Below are 18598 nucleotides of genomic sequence, written 5' to 3'. Positions count from 1 at the left end.
ATGTCGAAGGAATATCAAATCGCCTATGGTATTAACGACATCAAAAAACACCGGGGGTATCAAGTAGATCAAGAAGTGCAGGGGGAACTGGTCGGTACAAAAGTATTTTGTGGATACCCAAAGAAACGTTGCCAACAAAACTGCCGGAGGTGCATATCAAGAGCCTGGATATTTCCTCCCGATGTAGCAGACTGGAGTCCCTTGTAGCATGCCTTGCAAATGCTCGGACACTAATTATAGCATATTGCAGTCAAGCCCGTAGCTACTGTTGCCACAAATTCATGACCAGATCTTGTACAAGTTGGACAGTCGTTCGGCAATAGCAATCTTGAGACCTCCTGAGCCCCATCTCAATATGCGGGACATTCTGGACACAACCTCGAGAGAACCAGCCTCGCTTGTTGTTCGCCAAATCCCCATATTCGTCATACAATACCCCTTCTTGGTTGGGTCCCAGAAATGGGCCCATATCTCGCAGACGGGACCTTCCGTAGTCATGGAAAACGCCAGTAATGGAAGGTCAACGGTGGAATGTGCCTCTTTCCCACCATGTCGTTTGGGGTATTCCAGCTCATAGAGCTCGTTAATGCCCCTCAGGATGTTAATCGCAGAGGCCCCGCTCACGGCGGACTGATTCTGTGCTTGATACAGATTGCCACCGGCTGCGCCTGATTTCGTTTCGATGACAAAGAAAGGAAAGCGTAAGTGCAACCGGGTCAGACCGGGGTCGCTGATGAGAGCTTCCGTGTCTTGGAGGTCATTAAGGAAGAATCGCGCATTGTCGCCTCGCGCAGGGCGTAGTACCGATGCGAGAGATGCATCAGTAATTCCCACCGACACATCGGGTCTAGGGGTCCTGAGAGAGAACGTGCTCCCTAGATGTTGTCCCGAAGATGAAGGCGGAGCAGATTCGCCCCAGACAGAGAGGACAGTGTCGGCAGGCTGGTGAACTTCGGGCGTAACATCACCACGCCAGTCTTGTAGCAGATAGTTAGTTTAATGTCGAATCAATGGCAATCGAATGCATGGCTCACCTCTATTTCGTACTGACAAGAGATCAGTGGATTTTAGACCCTTGATCGCGTCGTGGAAAATCTCTGTCCATTCGGCTTTGCCCGCTTGCAAAGCGGCCAGCTCCACCGACTCGCGCTGAATCTTTGATGCCAGGTCCTTTATCTCCATAGACAAAGGTTCCGACACATCTAGCACACTACCAACTAAGTCTCGGACAGTTCTCGGCATCTCCGCGTCAACGAAGATACTGGCGCGAAACAACGTGCTAGTGCGATATGTCGAGTCATTCTGTTTGGAGAAGCCCCTTTGTTTCTGCGGGGACGGCGACGGCGATCTCGTACTCGACAATGAAGATATTGATAATGGAATATTGGGCACATTGCCCGGAAGTCTTGTAGCATTCCTAGCGGCGGACGGACTCCACGGGGCCCCCTGTCCGCGGTACCTTGCCTCGGGGCCCGAGAACAGGTTACTCTTCGGGCCCCTTGTCTCTAGTTCTAAGAGAGAGAGATTTTCCTGTATCAACGGTAGAGGAACAGTGTCCCGCTCAGGAACTTGTTGTTTTGCAGGATGTGAGTCCGATCCTAGCGGTTCTTGATCGGCTTTGCGTTTCATCCTGAGCGCGGCTAGGCGATAGCTGTAGCGCTAGAAATGTCGGTCTTACGATGAGGAATTATCATTGCCACATTTCGAGAAGTCCCTTGATATTCTCAAACAAAGTAGAACGTCATGTTTCAAATCACTTTTCGCAATCAAAGAACTCCTGAAACACGTGAAGGCGCCCGATCTTTCATCCTGTCGGAACATGGGTTCTTCCCCTGTCCTTGGGTGCCGGGCCGCACAGCCTTAGTCAGCATCTCATTAGTATTTAGCCTGGCTTCCGGTGTGCATCCGCACCCCTGAATCCCGCCGGTCACATGGTCAGTACGCCGGAGTGCAGAGGCCACAAGTGCTGCTTCACCAGGTGTCAATATCACGTGCTCAGGCACCGACCTAAGGAATGTTGATGCTAGCTTTATAAGGTAGCAACTCAATAGAGGCAAGGGACTCTTGTCAATTCAACTCAGTTCGGTTAATTCTAGTGTTTTTGAGCGCTCGAGCTGAGCTAGTAAGTCACACCATCCCGGAATGCTCATGGTCTAATTTCCTTCCCAGCCTTGTCCTGCGCCGCCGCCATCAAGGGCTAAGATCATGTAGGATAGACGCCGGCTCTCAACGGCGCAGCCAGTGGTGGGTCATGATGTGTCTGGGCATGCATTGGAATCACCAATGATCGCACGTAGATTAATGGAGCCCATCTAATAGACCCACCTTTAATTTCAGGCACAGTCGCAATATCAAGCTGGGTTGACGGTTCGTGAGGGGTTAGTTAGATGACCAGGCCATGAGGGACACTGCCCCAAGCCCCCAATTAAACCATGCTTCTAGTTGTACTTTCAATGAAATGAATACAGAGTAGAATAGAATCCGATTTTAAACGTACACTCTGTAGGGATCTGAATATTGGGTTTCTATGCTCATGGACACCGTTTCAGGAAGGCCTGCTCATCGATGGATATGTGCTCGGGAAAGATGTGATTTTGTGACGTGAAGTCATAGAGTGTTCTGGGTTGGATATTCGGATCCGAAGCCAGCAACTGTATTAGATCTAGCTAAAATAAGGACCAATACAATCACACAAAATCAAGACCATCGGCGCAGGGCTAACGAAGGGTATTGACCCGTGAACCCTGTCATACATTATTCCTTACGTGTGGCCGAGTGTGGTAGACCTAACCGCCCAGATTACAAGGGCTCAGGACCTCAAGAACCCTGTAGGGCCCAAAAAAGGTTGACGTTGGAGTCTGGGACATATAGCTGGCGCATATGGCAGGAAAAATCTAACGAGGCACAAAATTTGAAGGACGTCTGGCTTTTCTCGAGCCCCGCAGCCTGATAGAGCGCAGGGCCATTGGTGCTGTCACATTGCTAACCGTAGATAATGTACAGGGACGGGGTTCTTGGCGACGGCGTAGTTCCGGCCCAGCAAGGCTATGATCAGCCCAATACTAAGGCCCACAGAAAGTCCTAGGGATGAGCCCGATAATCCTGGTGAGCTGTCTTAGATTTTCGGTTCTATTTGTGGGATAGAAAAAGTTTCTAAGTCATGTTTTCCAGAGGTTATCTCTGAGACCTACATAAATCGGTCGATTAGCCAAGGCACAGTCGCAATAAATAGGACTTCTAACAATTGAAAAAGATCAGGAACCAGCCTTTTATTTCATTTATATAGAACACCGAAAGATCCACCCATAAATCAGGTCATCGTAAACTTCGGAACCTCCGCCGATGCATCCTCAAAGACAGCGTCCCAATGGTTCTGAACACCCTCACAAAGTCCCGACTTCGACTTCCAAGCATCAAAAGCATGCTCCAAACTACAAGTAACCTTCTTCACCTCCTGCCATAACGTCCTCTCGGCATCGTATCCAAGACGTTCCAGCGTCTCCTTCGAACTCGTCCACAACCGACTCGGATCCCCATCTTTAGTCCGTGACTTCTCACTCGCCAACAACGCAGCAGCATTAAATTTGGGATTATAGGAATGAATGAAAAAGCCACGGGCAGGCTTTGCCACAGACGGGTCTCTCACCCGCCACTTACCGCGCTGCGTAAGCGCATAATCTTCCCTTGGATCAGCCTGCAACATAGCAGCGCCGATGATGCCCCGATTCCAGCGATCAGGATGACCGAGGTCTGCAACAGTCTCGCTGACGGTATGGTATTTGGCGCCAAGCGCAGTGGCTGCATGGAGGAACGTGTCCTTGTCGCCTTCTCCGGGGGCGCCTTGGTCGAGAAGGGGGTAGTAATAGGAGGGACCGTGGTAGTTGTAGTAGGCGGCCAAGATGAGGGTCATGTAGTGGGTCTTTTTCGAGACGAGGACTACACCTGCTTCTGTCGCTTGGCGGGCGTTGTTGGGGGGTTCAGGTTGACGAGATATGTTAAAGTAGAGGGGGGAGGCGGTGTTCTTCCAGAAATCAGGCCAAGTGAGGAGGCCAGACGAGGAGAAAGGTTCGCAGTCGAGAAGTCGAGCTGGGTCATCTAGAAGGAGAATATCGGCGTCTATCCAGATGACTCTCTCAAACGAAGAAAACAAGATGGCGAACGACTTGATTTGATATCCCTCTATTGGATAGCTGGAATCACCGCTGTCCAGACTGGACAATACTACTGACAAGACAACGCATTTGGCATTTAGTGGTGGTAGTACAATCTCGCAGATATACGGCTCGTACTCCGTCCAATCCTTCAAAAACAGCTCCACGGGAAGTTTTGATCCCGTCCGTCGGAGCAGGTGCAGTGACACCAGAAACGTGGGCAGGTATTTTCCTCCCGCTGCAGACACGATCCCTTTAGTTCGGGGATGGTATGCGCGAATGGCCTTGAGCGGTTGCATGTCGCGCACGAACCCGTCATGCGCTGCCCGCAGCGGCTGTTGAAGCTCGTCTGAGTTCACTATAAGGTCTATTCGAGGCGACTCGTCGTTTGCATCAAATCTAGGTATTCCTGCGGTGCGGCCGAGTAAATTCGGAGACGGGCACTGCGGCTCATGTTTCTCGAGCAAGGCGTGCAGGTTTTGCCAGAGGTTATCCTGAGAGACGGGAAGTGGAGCTTGAGCAATAGGGTTCAGCCATAATATATGGACAGTAAAGAGAAGAACGATTCCTAGTGATGGTAGTAGAAACCTCTGGCAAGAGCGATGTTGAGATTGTTTCCACATGTTGTGACTTGAAGGAAGACAGACTTTGGGGATTTCAGAACCAAAAAAAGTGGAAAGAGGTCCGCTACATATGAGCATATTGCTCTTACCGGGGTCGACAAGGGAACCGCTTTCCCAATAATCGATCAATTAGAGCTATACAAGAGATACATGGATCGACCACTATAGTTAAATTTCCATTGGCAGAGAGAGGGGCTGTAACCGCTGTAACTTGCATGTTGGGGGGCAGCGCTGGGTGAGGTCCTGACTCTAGCGCTTCGCTGGGGCTTGGGTCTTTCGTTAGTTCTATTTTTCCCGCTCTTGTTTGATTGGCTATTGGGCCCGTTCGAGTATCTGGGCGATTATCTGTCATGTGTACGACAAAAATTGGTCCATCAATCCGGCCGAGCCGCAGGGGGCATTGCTCCCGTCTACTACGCCGTATGTACCTCGGACACAGGGCGCAGCCAAAGCCTCTCTGGCTGGGTGCTGCCATCCATGCAGTTGAGATACTATATGTAAGGGCGTTTATTCTCCTGGCGGCGTCACAGCGTGCAGGCCTTGGCAGCGGAATGTCTTCGAGCACGCAAATGGTAGCAAAAGCTGCTCGAAAACCATTGGCCTCCTACTGAATCCTTCGATGATTGATAAACGTGGTCCTTAAGCTTGAACTTGAACTTTGTTCCCGCTTTAATCTAGGTCAATGGCCACTTCAGTAGTATATTATACTGGAGCCCTTGAACACAACCCTTTGTTTTTGGTTCCCTCCACATACAGCGATACACCGTAAACCCTACAACCAACATAGTTAATGATCGGCACTGGTAGGAGTACCCCTCTCCAGCCGGCTAACCGCCACTGAAATTAAAAATACCCAAGCGTCTTGGCAATCTCCAGGGCCGGAATCCTTTGACCGATGCGCAGTCACCTTACAGATTTAGCGTGAACTCGGGCGTTTGGCCTGCTCACACGGCTGTGCGACCCGCGGAACGTGCCGCCGGACCAGTAATTACGGCGTAGACACTGCGGCCTTAATTTTCGTTGCCCAGTTAACTAAAGGGGACTGGTTGACATATCCGGCCGGGGAGAGAAGCCTAGCAAGGCGGTTGAGGTCGACGTAAAAATAGAATTTATAAAAGTTATGCAACATGGAAGCGCCGTGCTTGGAGAACCTGTATATAAATAGAATTGCGGTTATGGGTGTGCTTGGGGTAGGCGACAGCAAATGTGATGTGATGAGGATCAATGGATGCCAAGAGACTGCATATCAAATTTCATGGATTCTCTTTTGGTCTAGACGGGTAACAAGCAGCCTCACGCTTAGTAAAAAGGTAAAACGAAATTAGAAGGGAGATATTAACTAGGATATATTTTCATTTCATGGCTGAAACACGGCGACGTTCAAAGTTCGAGTTAGACCTACTTGTCAGAAAGTATATAATCACGATGATCTGTGAAACACAGGAACCAGGGGCATCAAGGATTAGAGCAACTGGTTCATTGTTCTGCAATTTTACCCCCCTCCCTCTCTAGTTCATAGTTTCTGTGTTCCAATAAAATCTTCGAAGTCGTTGAGGACCGAATCCCCGAAGCAATCTGCTAAGGTTATGCGTTTTCCGACTGCTGCAGCGCCGGGCAAGACATTTGCCGTTTAAATAAATGATTTAATATTCTCGATGAGTTGAATTGAATAACGTTAATGTCTCAATATATGTTACCTGATTTGTACACCAACACAACATAAGAGGCGCCTTTTGCGAGTTAGTCCATTTCATCGGGCATTTGAAGAAGGTATTCTGTGGTATTGTGTACTGAATGAAATGTACTTCGTACGCAACGGAGTTAGGAAAAATATTAAAATTACCTATGAAAAGTCAAGGAGTGATGCAAGGGGCATTCACACAGGGATCTGGAATGATTGACTGGATGCCTTAGGCATTAAAGCACCAAGGGGGCCGGGCTATGGCATGTCAGGGATGTAAGAAGTGTTGCAAGGCGAGAAGAGCTCGTGCGAAGAATAAACAGATGCGCAATACTCTTTCTAAAGAAGTTGAGAGGTCAGCTCTGTAAATCAATTTTGTATACATCATATATCTTAAGTTATCGCGGGAAGGGCCGAAAGTATTATCAACTGCCTTTCAAAGGACTTCGGAGGCGGGCGAAAGCTACTGGGCATACAAGGTGAAAAAGACGTCTTAGAATATGCAAAGAGATCAAATTTAATCATGGAGAAACTATAGATAAACAACATGGTATCCATCGAGAAATCAACATAACCTCTTCAAACATTGAATTGACGCTCACTGCGCTTCCTCTCAATCAATGCCGCCATACCCCTTAGATCCGTTGACTGTCCCAGTTGGGAAAGAGGAACCTTGACCCCAATCACGCGGTTGATAGTATACTGCAGGTGAACCAAAAGAAAAGAGTTTCCTCCTACAGCCAGGAAGGAGGAGTGTGCATCAATATTGGCCGTATCTGCGACTACTCCAATGACGTCGATCCAAAGCGCGCGAAGCCTCTCTTCCATTAGGGTCAGTTTTTCTCCATTGAGGGCAGGGACTTGTGCTTGCGTTTGCGCCGATGAAACCTCAGGCGTTGGGAGAGGCAAGCTCCTCAGAAGCTCCAGATCTAACTTTCCGTTTGGCACCAGTGGTAGACGATCCAGCACCACAATAGTGGCTGGAATCATGTACCGGGGTAGGGGAAGAGTTTGTAGAAGATCCATGAGTTGTTGATGCTCCAGGTGCTTTCCGGGCTTGAAAGCCACATGGCACACAAGGAATTGTGGGTCGCCGCGGACCGTGACAGCTACGTCTGCTAAGTAGTCGAGTGCTGCCTCGAGAATCGCACCAGTCACCTCGTTCAGGTCGATTCGCAAACCACGAAGTTTAATGACCGTACTTCCGCGTTGAGTTCGCCCGAGGAAGATGATAGATCCGTCTTCATGAAGAAATCCCCTGTCTCCGGTCTTATACATGGCTGTACACCCGTGCTTGGAATCCTGGGGAGTAGCGAATGGGTTGTCGACAAACACGCCCTCGTTCAACTTCGAGTCAAGATAACCGTTGGCTACCATGCTGCCGGCGACGCTAATCTCACCTGGCATGCCTATAGGAAGCAAGCTTCCATCATCTGCACTGGTGATGTAAATCGAGTTGTTCGGGACGGTATGTCCAATGTTGGAGCCCATCTTGTCATTGCCTTGACCACGACTGTCATTAACACCATCATAGAAGGGGATATCTTGGCTCGTAGCAACAGTAACTTCGGTAGGTCCGTACCAGTTGCTCAGCATCAGATGGGGTAACTTTAAGTCGCGTAGACCTTCAATGACTCGGCCAGTGAGAATCTCTCCGCCCGCTCCGGCAAAGCGCCAATCAGTGCATTGTCGTAGACGATCTGGAGCATACGTGAGAAGAAGGTTGTATTCTGACGGAGTGCACATTGTAAACTCAACCCTCTCATCAAGAATGAGCCTGGAAAGCATGTCTGGGTCTCCTCGGCTCTCAAATGGAGCGACAACAAGGGTTCCTCCATTGGTGAAGGCGCTGTAGATTTGAGAAAACGATACATCGAATCCAATGGATGTTTGCTGCAATACCCTAATCTGTCGAAAGCCGCATCGTTCGCGCAAAATAGCAGCGAGATTCATGATGCCCCTCTGATGAAGCTTGATACCTTTAGGTACGCCAGTAGAGCCACTTGTGAAGAGAATATGGCTGTCAGACCCGGGATCAGAAGGAGCTTGCTCGAGGAGCGTAATGGTACCCCGTCGGTGGACACGGGCTAACTGAGTTATGTTGAGAGGCTTGATCTCGCTGCCTGGATTCAGATGGTTTTCCGCCACATCTTTGGCAGTAGCGGCGTGAAAGACCAACCCATAGGGCTTGCATGCTTTCATCATCTCATTTCGTCGGGCGGCGGGAACACTTATGTCCAGAGGAACAAAGACAGCCCTGATTCGGAAGACGGCCAGCATTGTCGCATAAAGGTCAATACTGGGTTTGCAGAAAACTGCAACTCGAGTTTGAGCTTTGACCTTCGCTTCCAGCAAAATACTGGCATAAAGCTCAACCTTTTCTCTCAGTTCTCTGTATGTGATCGCCTCGATCCCATCCTTGATTGCAACCGAATGTGGAAACTCAGCAGCGACCTGCTCAAATCTCTCAGGCAATGTGACCGGCCAGGAGCGATTGATGGCAGATGTGCGCGCAATAGTTCTCGCTTGGTCTAGTTGAGCATCACTGAACAGTGCGCAGTCCTTCACAGCAGTCAGGGGCTTTTGAACCAGACCGCCAAGAACACCAACAAATGTATCCAAGATAAGCTGCGTGGCTGACTGAGGGTAAAAATCATCGGTGCAGGTAATGCCAATAGCATGACCGCCTGAGGCTGATCGTCGCACGTCCAGGACAAAGTCGTACACGGTTGTGAAATCCGCTTCCTCCACTGCAATTGTACAGTCTCCTAGAGTGCTCGGGAGGCTGCCATCGACCGTGTAGTTATAAGCTACCTGAATAAGCGGCATGTTCCCTTCGCTCACCCCAGGTCGCACCTTTTCCACAATGAGAGCAAACGGAATATTTGCGTGGTTGAGGCTTTCCAGCAAGCTTTCGCGGGAGCTTGTCATGAGCTGGGGGAAAGTCTTATCCAATACCCCCTTGAATGGAATCGGCAAGATTGAGGCTAGATGGCCGACCGTTTCTCTAAACTCGCTTATGGCGTCACGACCGGTGTGTAAAACCCCAATGACCATGTCATTGATGTTCAACAAGCGGGAGAGAAAGACTTGCATGGCAGCAAGGTAGAATTGCATTGGAGCGACACCGTGAGCTTGACCGATCCTGGTAATGGTTTCCACGAAGTCGCTGCTCAGCTCCCTGGAGCTGTAGTGGTGACCGTATGCCCGACTGTTCTGTCTGGTTTGGACCTTTGCGACGGGCAATAATGGGAGAGCTTCTGGCATTGGGTCAAGATGTTTGATCCAGTACAGAATATCCTCATCAAAACGTCCCGCCTGCACGTCTTCTATCTGCTGATGGGTATAGTCGAGGTATGAGGTAGGCGTAGGATACCGAGACCACGGTTGAGATTTATAGATGTGAGCAATGTCACTCAAGATAAGTGAGATGCTAACAACATCAATAATGAGGTTGTGGAATCCTATGACCAAGGTATACCATTGTGCGTCATGTCGTACCAGGGTAGCCTGAAGTGTCTCCCCAGCCTCGAGGTCATACTCATGCTGCTTGAATCCGTCGAAAGCTGCCTGCACATCAGCATCGGCCGTTTTCGTGCTTGATTGCACCCGAGTAAGCGAAAATTCCCTGGTGCTAGTAACGTGCTGCTGAATCTCCGAGTTGTTGGAGGTTGCAAAGAAACAAGTACGCAGTGCCTCATGGCGATTCACAGTCTGCTGAAAAGCTCGATTGAGCCGCTCAACATCCAAGGGGCCATCGATTCTCCACCTTGTCGTGAGGTTGAGTGCTGTTCTGGTATCGGAGAACTTGTCGATATAGAACAGACCAGCTTGTGCAATGGACAGACGCTCTGATCGGATAATCTCTAGCCTAGGCTCCGGGGTTGGAGTGGAGATTGGTGATGAGCCAGGGGTAGTCTTGGATGACGACTGCGATGTCTTACTGTCACCAGAACTCCGAATGTTACGAATCTCTTCAGGCACGCGGCCCAGATCGTTGGTCGTGGCCTCCGTCGCTATTTTTGCTGACGTGCCATTCACTTGAGTGTTCGCTGGCTGTGGTCTTTCCTCGCTAGCTGCGGTATGCTGATTAGGAATTTTGGGTGGGGCTCCAGGTCTCTTCTCCAAGTATTGCGTGGCAATAGTCCGAATGATCGCAGCAGAAGGGTCTCGACCTAGAAGTTTCACCATGGAGATTTCGACTCTAAATCTCTCCCACAGCCACTTTCGGATCTCGATAGCGTTGATCGAATCAATTCCGAGACGCGAGAATGGTTCATCTGGATGAATTGAGTCCAAAGAGATGTGGATCATGGACTGAATCTTCTGGGATAGAAGCTCGTTGATCAAGGGGGCTGCCTCATCAACCGTGTTTGCAGTCTCCAACTCTGATTGCGGGCTTCCAGAAGAGGGTTCATCACCCTCCATGGCCTCGGAAGCGGGGCGCACCATATGTGAGAGTGTCGGGGTGTTTATCCACCTTGGCTTCGGGACTTGTCCTTTGTCATAATACGTCTCAACACCCATGATGACCTCGCAAGTAGGTGAATCCGGTTGTCCCGCGACGATCCCTTGGAGAATGACATGGTGAAAGTCCGCCTCGGATAACGCGATCAACCCATCGGTGCGAAGCCATTCCTCAACATTGGACCCAGCAGAGCGATCTGCCCTAGCCACATACCCGACGTCGACAAGCATTCCGAAGTTCAGAATCGAGCCTACCAGACCTCTTCGTTTGCGGTTTGCAACTAAGCTCATCATAAAAGCATTGCCGGCGTGGTAGATAGCATGACCTGGATTTCCGAACACAGTACCCAAAGAGCCAAAACACATGAAAAAATCTAGCGGATCGCTTTTGAACACCTCATCGAGATACGCCGTGCCGTGGATCTTGGGCATCATTTGTTTGGCGATACTTGCAGCAGAGAGATTGGCGAAGACGGCCGGCTCGAGAACTAGGGCTGCGTTGGTTACGCCCCCAATCTCGGGCATGGTTTGACGGAGGTGGCTGACAGTATCGCGCACTTGGACACGGTCGGTGACATCCATTTTGACAACGCGAATGTCTACCCCGTCTGCTCGAAGATCACGGAGCCAGTTCTGGTTGTCTTTCGGGTTCCGGCTGGATAAGACAATATAGCGTGCGCCACTGCGAACCAGGAAGTAGGCGAGTGATTGACCCAGCTCACTCGCCATACCGACAAGGAAGTATGTTTTATTCGGAGATATCAAATTGTGTGGGTTCAGGGGGTGGATAATGGCGCTAGTTGGTCTTTCTCGAGTCCAGTCTGTGACAACGGAGAGACGTTCAAAGTTGCCAGAACCCCTGTGGGACAGTTCCGACAGAGTGAGGACTCTAGGAGCCGACACTGGATCGAGGACACCTTGATACCGATCGTAAATGTTCAACGTGTCTTCGACATCTTCCTGCGAGAGCGAGCTCAAATCAAAGCTTTGTGGCTGGCAGCCCGAGGACAAACACGGGAGGATAGAAGCCGCCTTGGTTCCTGAAAAGTCAAACAAAGCAACCGCATCATTGGGCAACCTCTTTCTCATAGTCCGACTGGAACTTTGAGAGTGAAAGGATACAAATGCTGGACTACTGCCCTTCTGGGGCCTGTGGGTGATTGCGACGAACACAACCTTTCGAGCTTCCTCAGCGGCCAACTCAGAGATTGCTTTGGCGAGCCCGTCAGGTGCATCACATATCAGAGTTGTTCCAGATCTCGGCAGACTCGAGACTAGTTTGAATGCAAGGAGAAGAGCTGACACTTTCATGAGCGCCAGGGCGTCAAAGTCGCGAAGAACACGAGAGCTGAAGTCGCAGTGCCTGTCGATAGTGACAACAGAAGACTCTTTGTATGACAAGGCTAACCCTGCCACCTCATGGCGGCTACCATCTTTAGCCCGACCAAGGGACAGGTAGCGAGGAGTCTCGTCATTGACATGTAGGGGTACTGAAAGCTCGACATCCATTTCAACACTATCCTCTAGAGTCTCGAACGAACGACTAGAGGCAGGCACCACCCTCGATGACACTTCAACTGTGTCGTGAACAATTTCAAATTCATTCGTCGGCCCAAGAGGCTTGACAACCTGACGACGACCAGCATTGTAGACCTCGTTGGACTCAGGATCCAGGAGCACTCGCGGCGTTGCCATGTGCGAATTTTTGATCACGATTTCTGGCTCTTGCACCCAAAGTATCCCGTCCGTAATATATGGTGATGAATTAGAGAACATCAGGCGGAGGAACTGGGTCATGACAGTTTGAATATCCCATGGCTCTCCTTGATCAAAGTCGAGAAATTGAAGATTGAGATGGATGTGTTCATGCCTCAGCGACCGCCCAATGCCAACCATGATATTGGCATAAGGATCATCCACTAAGCGACCGGATGTGACCCACAAAACATTTTGAGCATTGGCTAATACGTCCTTGAGGTTCTTCAATTCGTTCACGGAAGGAGGAGAAGAGAACAGGGGCTTGTCAAGATCTTGGAGATTTATGACTGAGGACTCGGGAGGAATACAGGAGGAGTCGACTTGGTCAAAACGACTCCATGCTTGGATCTCGGACCCCAGGCCACGCAGAAGGCTCTTGCCCTGACGAATAAGCTTTGATACGCGGTTTGTTTCACCACCGATGAATATGATGGGGGATGGTGTGATCATGTGTAGCGAAGTCAGTGGACTTCGTAGGACTTCGGTCCGCTCGTCCATGGCTTGCGCGGAGAACACAGAGTAGCCATGCGTACTAACATCGGGTTGGTCGTGGAATATGCAGTCAATGCCGGAGAACCCGTTGTTAGATAGTAGATCGTCCCATTCCCCTGTCTTCATCCCGGGCGCTTCCACTTCGAGTCCGCCATTTGCCCACCAGTCTTCCAAAGCGCCCAGAATAGCCATTGGCCGAAGTGATATGCCTGTAAGCTCCATTGTGATCAAAAAGCCCCCCGGGCGCAGGAGGCTTCGCAAACTCTGGACACTCCGTGGAATGTCTTTCCTCGCACGGCAAACGTCCGTTACAATGACAACATCATAAAACTCTTGACTCGCCTTGGTATCAGGATCAAGCACTTCGAATGAGAGCCTCTTTTCTTTGGCAGATGTCAGACCGATCTCGTCTCTCAAGCCATCCACAATGTTCTGCGAGGGATTGGCACATGTATACGACCCGTACGCATCGTCAATAACATCTAATATCTCTGAGACGGTTTTGACAGAACTACCACACATATGGAGGATATTGGTTCTGGGGAATGTGTGGCTGATCTGAGCCATCAGCTGAGCGATATTGTTGGTGCAGGTTGATCCCCAGGTTGTCTGTTCGTACAGAGAAGTGTACAAATTCTCTTTGCTATCTCCTCTGAACGTCCCTTTTAGAACAGACATTGTCCTGTCTGCACTGGACGTCAGCAGCGACATGTTAATGTCATTAGGGTCTCGCTTGAGAATATCTGTGATCGTCTCGGTGCTATCATTCAGCCACTTGCGTTGTAGGAAAGACCGGTCATAAGTCTCGCGAGCCCACAACACAAGTGCGTTAATCGACCGAACAAGTCTCTGATGATGCAGCGGCAAAGCTTCCATTTCTTGCGCGCTGGTCGAATGACTGAGACGCTGTAGGTAAAATAAGGCAACACGTTCGTATTCCTCAGACATGTAACTTGGTAAGCCTAGCTGGTCCTTATTGTCCGTTGCAGATCCAGACACCAGACCATGTGCTGCATGATGACCCCAGACAGTCTTGGCCAGAATATTTCGATCCTCCGAGGGTTGCGGCTCCGAGATGGCCTTGAATGTTACCCCTTCTAATTGAATCTCACAGACACCCGTCTGATCGGTTGAGCTTTTGATGTTGATATCAGTTTCGATTAGCGGTCCCAAACCAACCGTGGGACTGGTCATATAAGCTTCGATCGCAACATTGGTCCTGAAATCCCAATTAGGGTCGATCACAGCCCGTTTGACCCCAACTGGTAGATAGGGACTATGCATCGATCTCTCTGCTGTAGAGAGGATGGTTGAAAGTCCAGTCTGAAAAGCGACATCCAAAATGGCTGGATGTACGGTACTAGCGATATTCATGCTGGGGTCATCCAGAGACCAAGACGCAACTGCCTTTGCGTGGCCCCAACATTTGTTGAGCGACTCCAACGCGCGGAACGCGCCTTCATACTGAAAGCCGATCTCCGACGCTGCGTGATAGAATCGATTCACGTTGCATGGGGTTAATTCCACGTCGGAAATATATGTCGGTGCCAGGTCTGTTGGCTCGGGTTCACCGAGATGAATGAGTAGCAGGCCCTCGCAATTCTTATCCGCCTCTAGATCATTTGGAGGATAGCTGTGACAGGTGAATTCAGCTTCCATGGCCGATTTTGAGTGGGTTTGGACTCCAGAACTTCCAGGTGAGACCCGGCTCCGGATTGTGAATAGAATTTCAACCTCGTCTCCCTCACCGACAGGCAATGCTTTTGGGACAGTCATGCTACGCACTTCGACGAGCTTGATGGATTCATTCTTGACAAACACCTTAGCCGCATCAACAGCGAGACTGATATACCCGGTCGCGGGAAAAAGGACTTGGTTCTGGAAGACATGCTCCCTGAGCCAGGGCATTTCGTTCAGCCGCAATGTATTCCGCCATGTGTGCTCGGACCCGGTATCGTTCCAGAGGCGACCAAGGATGTCATGCGGAGGCTGTGTACCGAGACGATAGTTACCAGCAACACGGGACTCTCGCCAGTGAACCTGGATGTGTTCCCATGCGTAGGGAGGCAAACCCTTAATCGGTGGCTTTGGGGCGTTGTTGCCAAGGGCTGAGCGCCATCCAGATAGTTGCACAGCGGTTGGGGCAAGGGTCCAGATGGTGGTGAGAGTCTCTAAGAAGGTGGTAACAGCGTCGCTGCCCCGGGTTAAACAAGCCGTATAGGTCATAGAGGGACTAGAGGAAGCCGATTGCTTCAAAGTCTGATTTACTGGGCCTCTCAGAGTGCCGTGTGGCCCAACCTCGATGGCGGCAGTAAATCCAGTAGTGTTGAACTCAACAGCAGAGCTCACGGCTTGGGAGAAGAGAACTGGATGTGTCAAGTTGTCAACCCAATACTGTCCCTCTAGCTCCGATCCGATTACACTGTCAAGAATATCGGTGTTCTGTCTGACACTGGAATACCAGCGACACTCTTGATCAGCCGACGGTGTTTGAACAGTCACGTCGAGCTCCTTGAGCCGTCGCAAATAGGGCCCAGCACAAGCACGCATATGATGAGAGTGATAAGCTGTGTCGACTTGAAGAGCTCGAGCTTGAATTTGCTTTTCAGCAAGGTACTCCTTCATCGCCGAAATCGCGTCCTTGTCACCGGATAGAGTCACGCTGGAAGGTGAATTGCTCGCTGCGACCGTGATCCGACCATTGAATTGTCGCTCAGAGCAAAACCCAACGGCTGTTGCAAAAGAGATAGAGGCAGCCAACATGGCTCCCGGTTGACCGTTGTCGCCTCGTGCAAGGTTCGTCACACACCCTCGATAGTACGAGATCCCCATGGCATCCCGTTTACTCAAGACTCCAGCAACGTACGCTGCAGCAATCTCTCCAGAAGAATGACCAACAACAGTGTGGAAGCGGACTCCACAGGCGCGTAGAAGATCAACAAGTGCTAGTTGAATGGCCGTGCACAGGGGCTGTGAGAATTGAGCCTCTGCTACGCGTGAATCTGTGGTGTCTGCAGCCAACTCTTTGATCAAGGACCATGTCGGCGGATCTGGAATCGATGCCAGGGCCGCTTCACAATCCAGAATGGACTCCCTAAAGCTCTTGCAGCCTTCTAACAAGGAGAAGCCCATCCGTGCGGCTTGTGCTCCCTAGGTAGGTAAAGATAATCAGCGTCAGGACCCACGTTGTTGCTATTTTGTCGAGCATACCTGGCCGGTGAATACCCCCAAAATGGATGCCCCTTCCCTACTGCTGGATCCAGGCGACTGTTGGAGAGGTCCGTCCATTGAAGTGCTGATTATGTTGATTTGATCTTCCAGTTTTTCCATAAGATCCTCGTGATCAACCACGGTCGGGATCGCAACTCGATAACGAAACACAGATCTCTTTGAATTTAGCGTATTGCTCAAAGCGTCGAGGTCCGCGAATTTGTTCACTCGCACATAGCTGAGTAGCTTCTTGAGCCAGTCAAGCAACGATGATTGGCTCCGAGCCGAGATCACCAGTGGTGCGACGGGACGTCCATCAAATTCATAGATGCCGCCGGTTCCCACATCCGACGGAGTTGATCTTGGGTAAAATTCTGTAATGGAAGGCTCATAGCTCTCGAGGATAGCATGAGCATTGGTGCCACCAAAACCAAAGCTGTTAACACTGGCTCTTCGAGGTCCATCGCCTGTCTCCGGCCACGGTAAGAGGGTTGTAGGCACTTCCAAGCCTCCGTAATATGGCTCAATCTTTGGGTTCAGGTTGTTGAAGTGCATGTTGGGAGGAATGGCCTTGTTCTGGATAGCCAGCGAGGCTTTAATCAACCCAGCCAATCCTGCACAGCCTTCTAGATGACCAATAACGGTTTTGATGGACCCACAATAAAGCGTGCTGTTGATGGGAGGGTCGCTCTCTTCGCGAAATGCGTCTTGAATTGCTTGAGCTTCTGCAGGATCACCAGCTTGGGTACCGGTGCCGTGACACTCAAAGTATTGGCATCGATCCGTGACGGGGTCTAGCCCAGCATCACGGTATGTCTGCTGGATCAAGGCAGTTTGTGCCGCGGGTGAGGGTATCGTAATACCGTTGCTGCTGCCTTGCCCGTCTGAATTGACACCGGTCCCACGGATAATGCATTCGATATGATCGTTATCGCGGATCGCCTGGGAGAGTGTCTTCACCACCACTGCAGCGCAGCCTTCACCTCTAGCATAGCCACTGGCATCCCTATCCCACATACGACATCGAGACTCCGGAGAAATCATATGCATAGAGGACCCCATGATGTACCAAGACGAGTCCATAAGCAAGTTGGTACCGGCTACAACTGCTTGAGTGGCCTCTCCCCGCTGAAGGCCCTGTACTGCCATGTGTAGGGCAACGAGTGAGCTGGAACATGCTGTATCCAGTGCCAAAGATGCCCCTTGCAGATTGAAGACGTAGGATACCCGATTTGCCAGAATAGAACGGGATATGCCGGTAGCGGCATGACCACCCAACGTATCAGGGTCTCGGCCCTGGATCAAATTATAGTCATCCGTCATTATGCCGACATGAACTGAAGTCTGAGAGCCATCAACATCGCCGAGTGACCATCCAGCTGCTTCAAAGGCTTCGTAGACGGTTTCTAGAAGAATCCTTTGTTGGGGATCCATATCGGCCGCCTCCTTTGGGTTGATGTTGAAGAAGGCATTGTCGAAATGACGGACATCTTCTTCCAGCAAATAGGACTTGTGAAGGACATGAGAGCGGCCGCGCATGTCGGCATTATCGTTGTAGAAACCGGTCGTGTTTAGCCTTTCTGGAGGAAATTCTCGGAGAACGTCTCTCGGCGCCTTCAAGAGATCCCAAAGTTTCGAGGGCGAACTCGCACCACCTGGCAGCCGACAGGCTGTTCCAACAATTGCTAGCGGCTCATACATGCTGCCTTTTTCACTTGAGAATTCCTAGCAGATGACTGATGTTTTTCGGCTTTGGTATTTAGAGAACGGACAGTCCACGATTGTATGATTTTGAGTTTTGGCTCAATACTAGAAGCGGCTTAGTAGAGTATTAGACTTCTTATGCTATAGGATATTTCTTATACTATAGAATAGTTCTTATACTATACAATATGGCTTTTGTAGGCTTCAACTCAACACTAATGTCTCCCTGTTTGGAGTATAAAGTACGATCTGGAACCACCCCAAAGGCTGGAACCCTAGCAAGATTATTCCACTAGAAGGAGCCGTATTAACTCTCAACAATCTGACACCGTGACATCTGATTGTGGTCTGATCTGCATCTATGTTATTCTAACAGATGGGTGGTCAGCCATTAATGGAGTGGTGAGCAGACACGCCAAGGTGCAGGGGTGACTATAATCTCACTAAGCTCATCATCCCCGCACGACAAGTCCACCCAAGCACGCTCATGCAGATATAGCGAAGACAGACGA

At 50.3% G+C, this 18598-nt stretch overlaps 3 protein-coding genes across 3 annotated transcripts; all 3 read right to left on the bottom strand.

The window, feature by feature from the left end:
- Positions 1–279: 279 nt before the first annotated feature.
- On the bottom strand, positions 280–1629 carry KD926_001349 (uncharacterized protein; the record flags this gene model as incomplete). The annotated part of the gene is made up of 2 exons (XM_053105047.1): positions 280–977; positions 1035–1629. 2 exons carry the CDS (start codon positions 1627–1629, stop codon positions 280–282), a joined length of 1293 nt encoding a protein of 430 aa, XP_052951752.1.
- A 1681-nt stretch (positions 1630–3310) lies between these two features.
- Positions 3311–4774, bottom strand: KD926_001348 (alpha-mannosyltransferase; the record flags this gene model as incomplete). Its single annotated transcript, XM_053105046.1, has 1 exon — positions 3311–4774. One exon carries the CDS (start codon positions 4772–4774, stop codon positions 3311–3313), a length of 1464 nt encoding a protein of 487 aa, XP_052951751.1.
- A 2260-nt stretch (positions 4775–7034) lies between these two features.
- KD926_001347 (polyketide synthase 3) lies at positions 7035–18083 on the bottom strand (the record flags this gene model as incomplete). Its single annotated transcript, XM_053105045.1, has 2 exons — positions 7035–16322; positions 16383–18083. The coding sequence occupies 2 exons, from the start codon at positions 18081–18083 to the stop codon at positions 7035–7037; spliced, it is 10989 nt and encodes a 3662-aa protein (XP_052951750.1).
- Between the last annotated feature and the right edge of the window lie 515 nt (positions 18084–18598).

Source organism: Aspergillus affinis (assembly GCF_023601865.1).
Source record: "Aspergillus affinis strain CMG 70 chromosome Unknown NODE_127_length_104248_cov_91_105759, whole genome shotgun sequence".
Classification (NCBI taxonomy): domain Eukaryota; kingdom Fungi; phylum Ascomycota; class Eurotiomycetes; order Eurotiales; family Aspergillaceae; genus Aspergillus; species Aspergillus affinis.
This window is presented reverse-complemented; position numbering and strand designations above follow the sequence as displayed.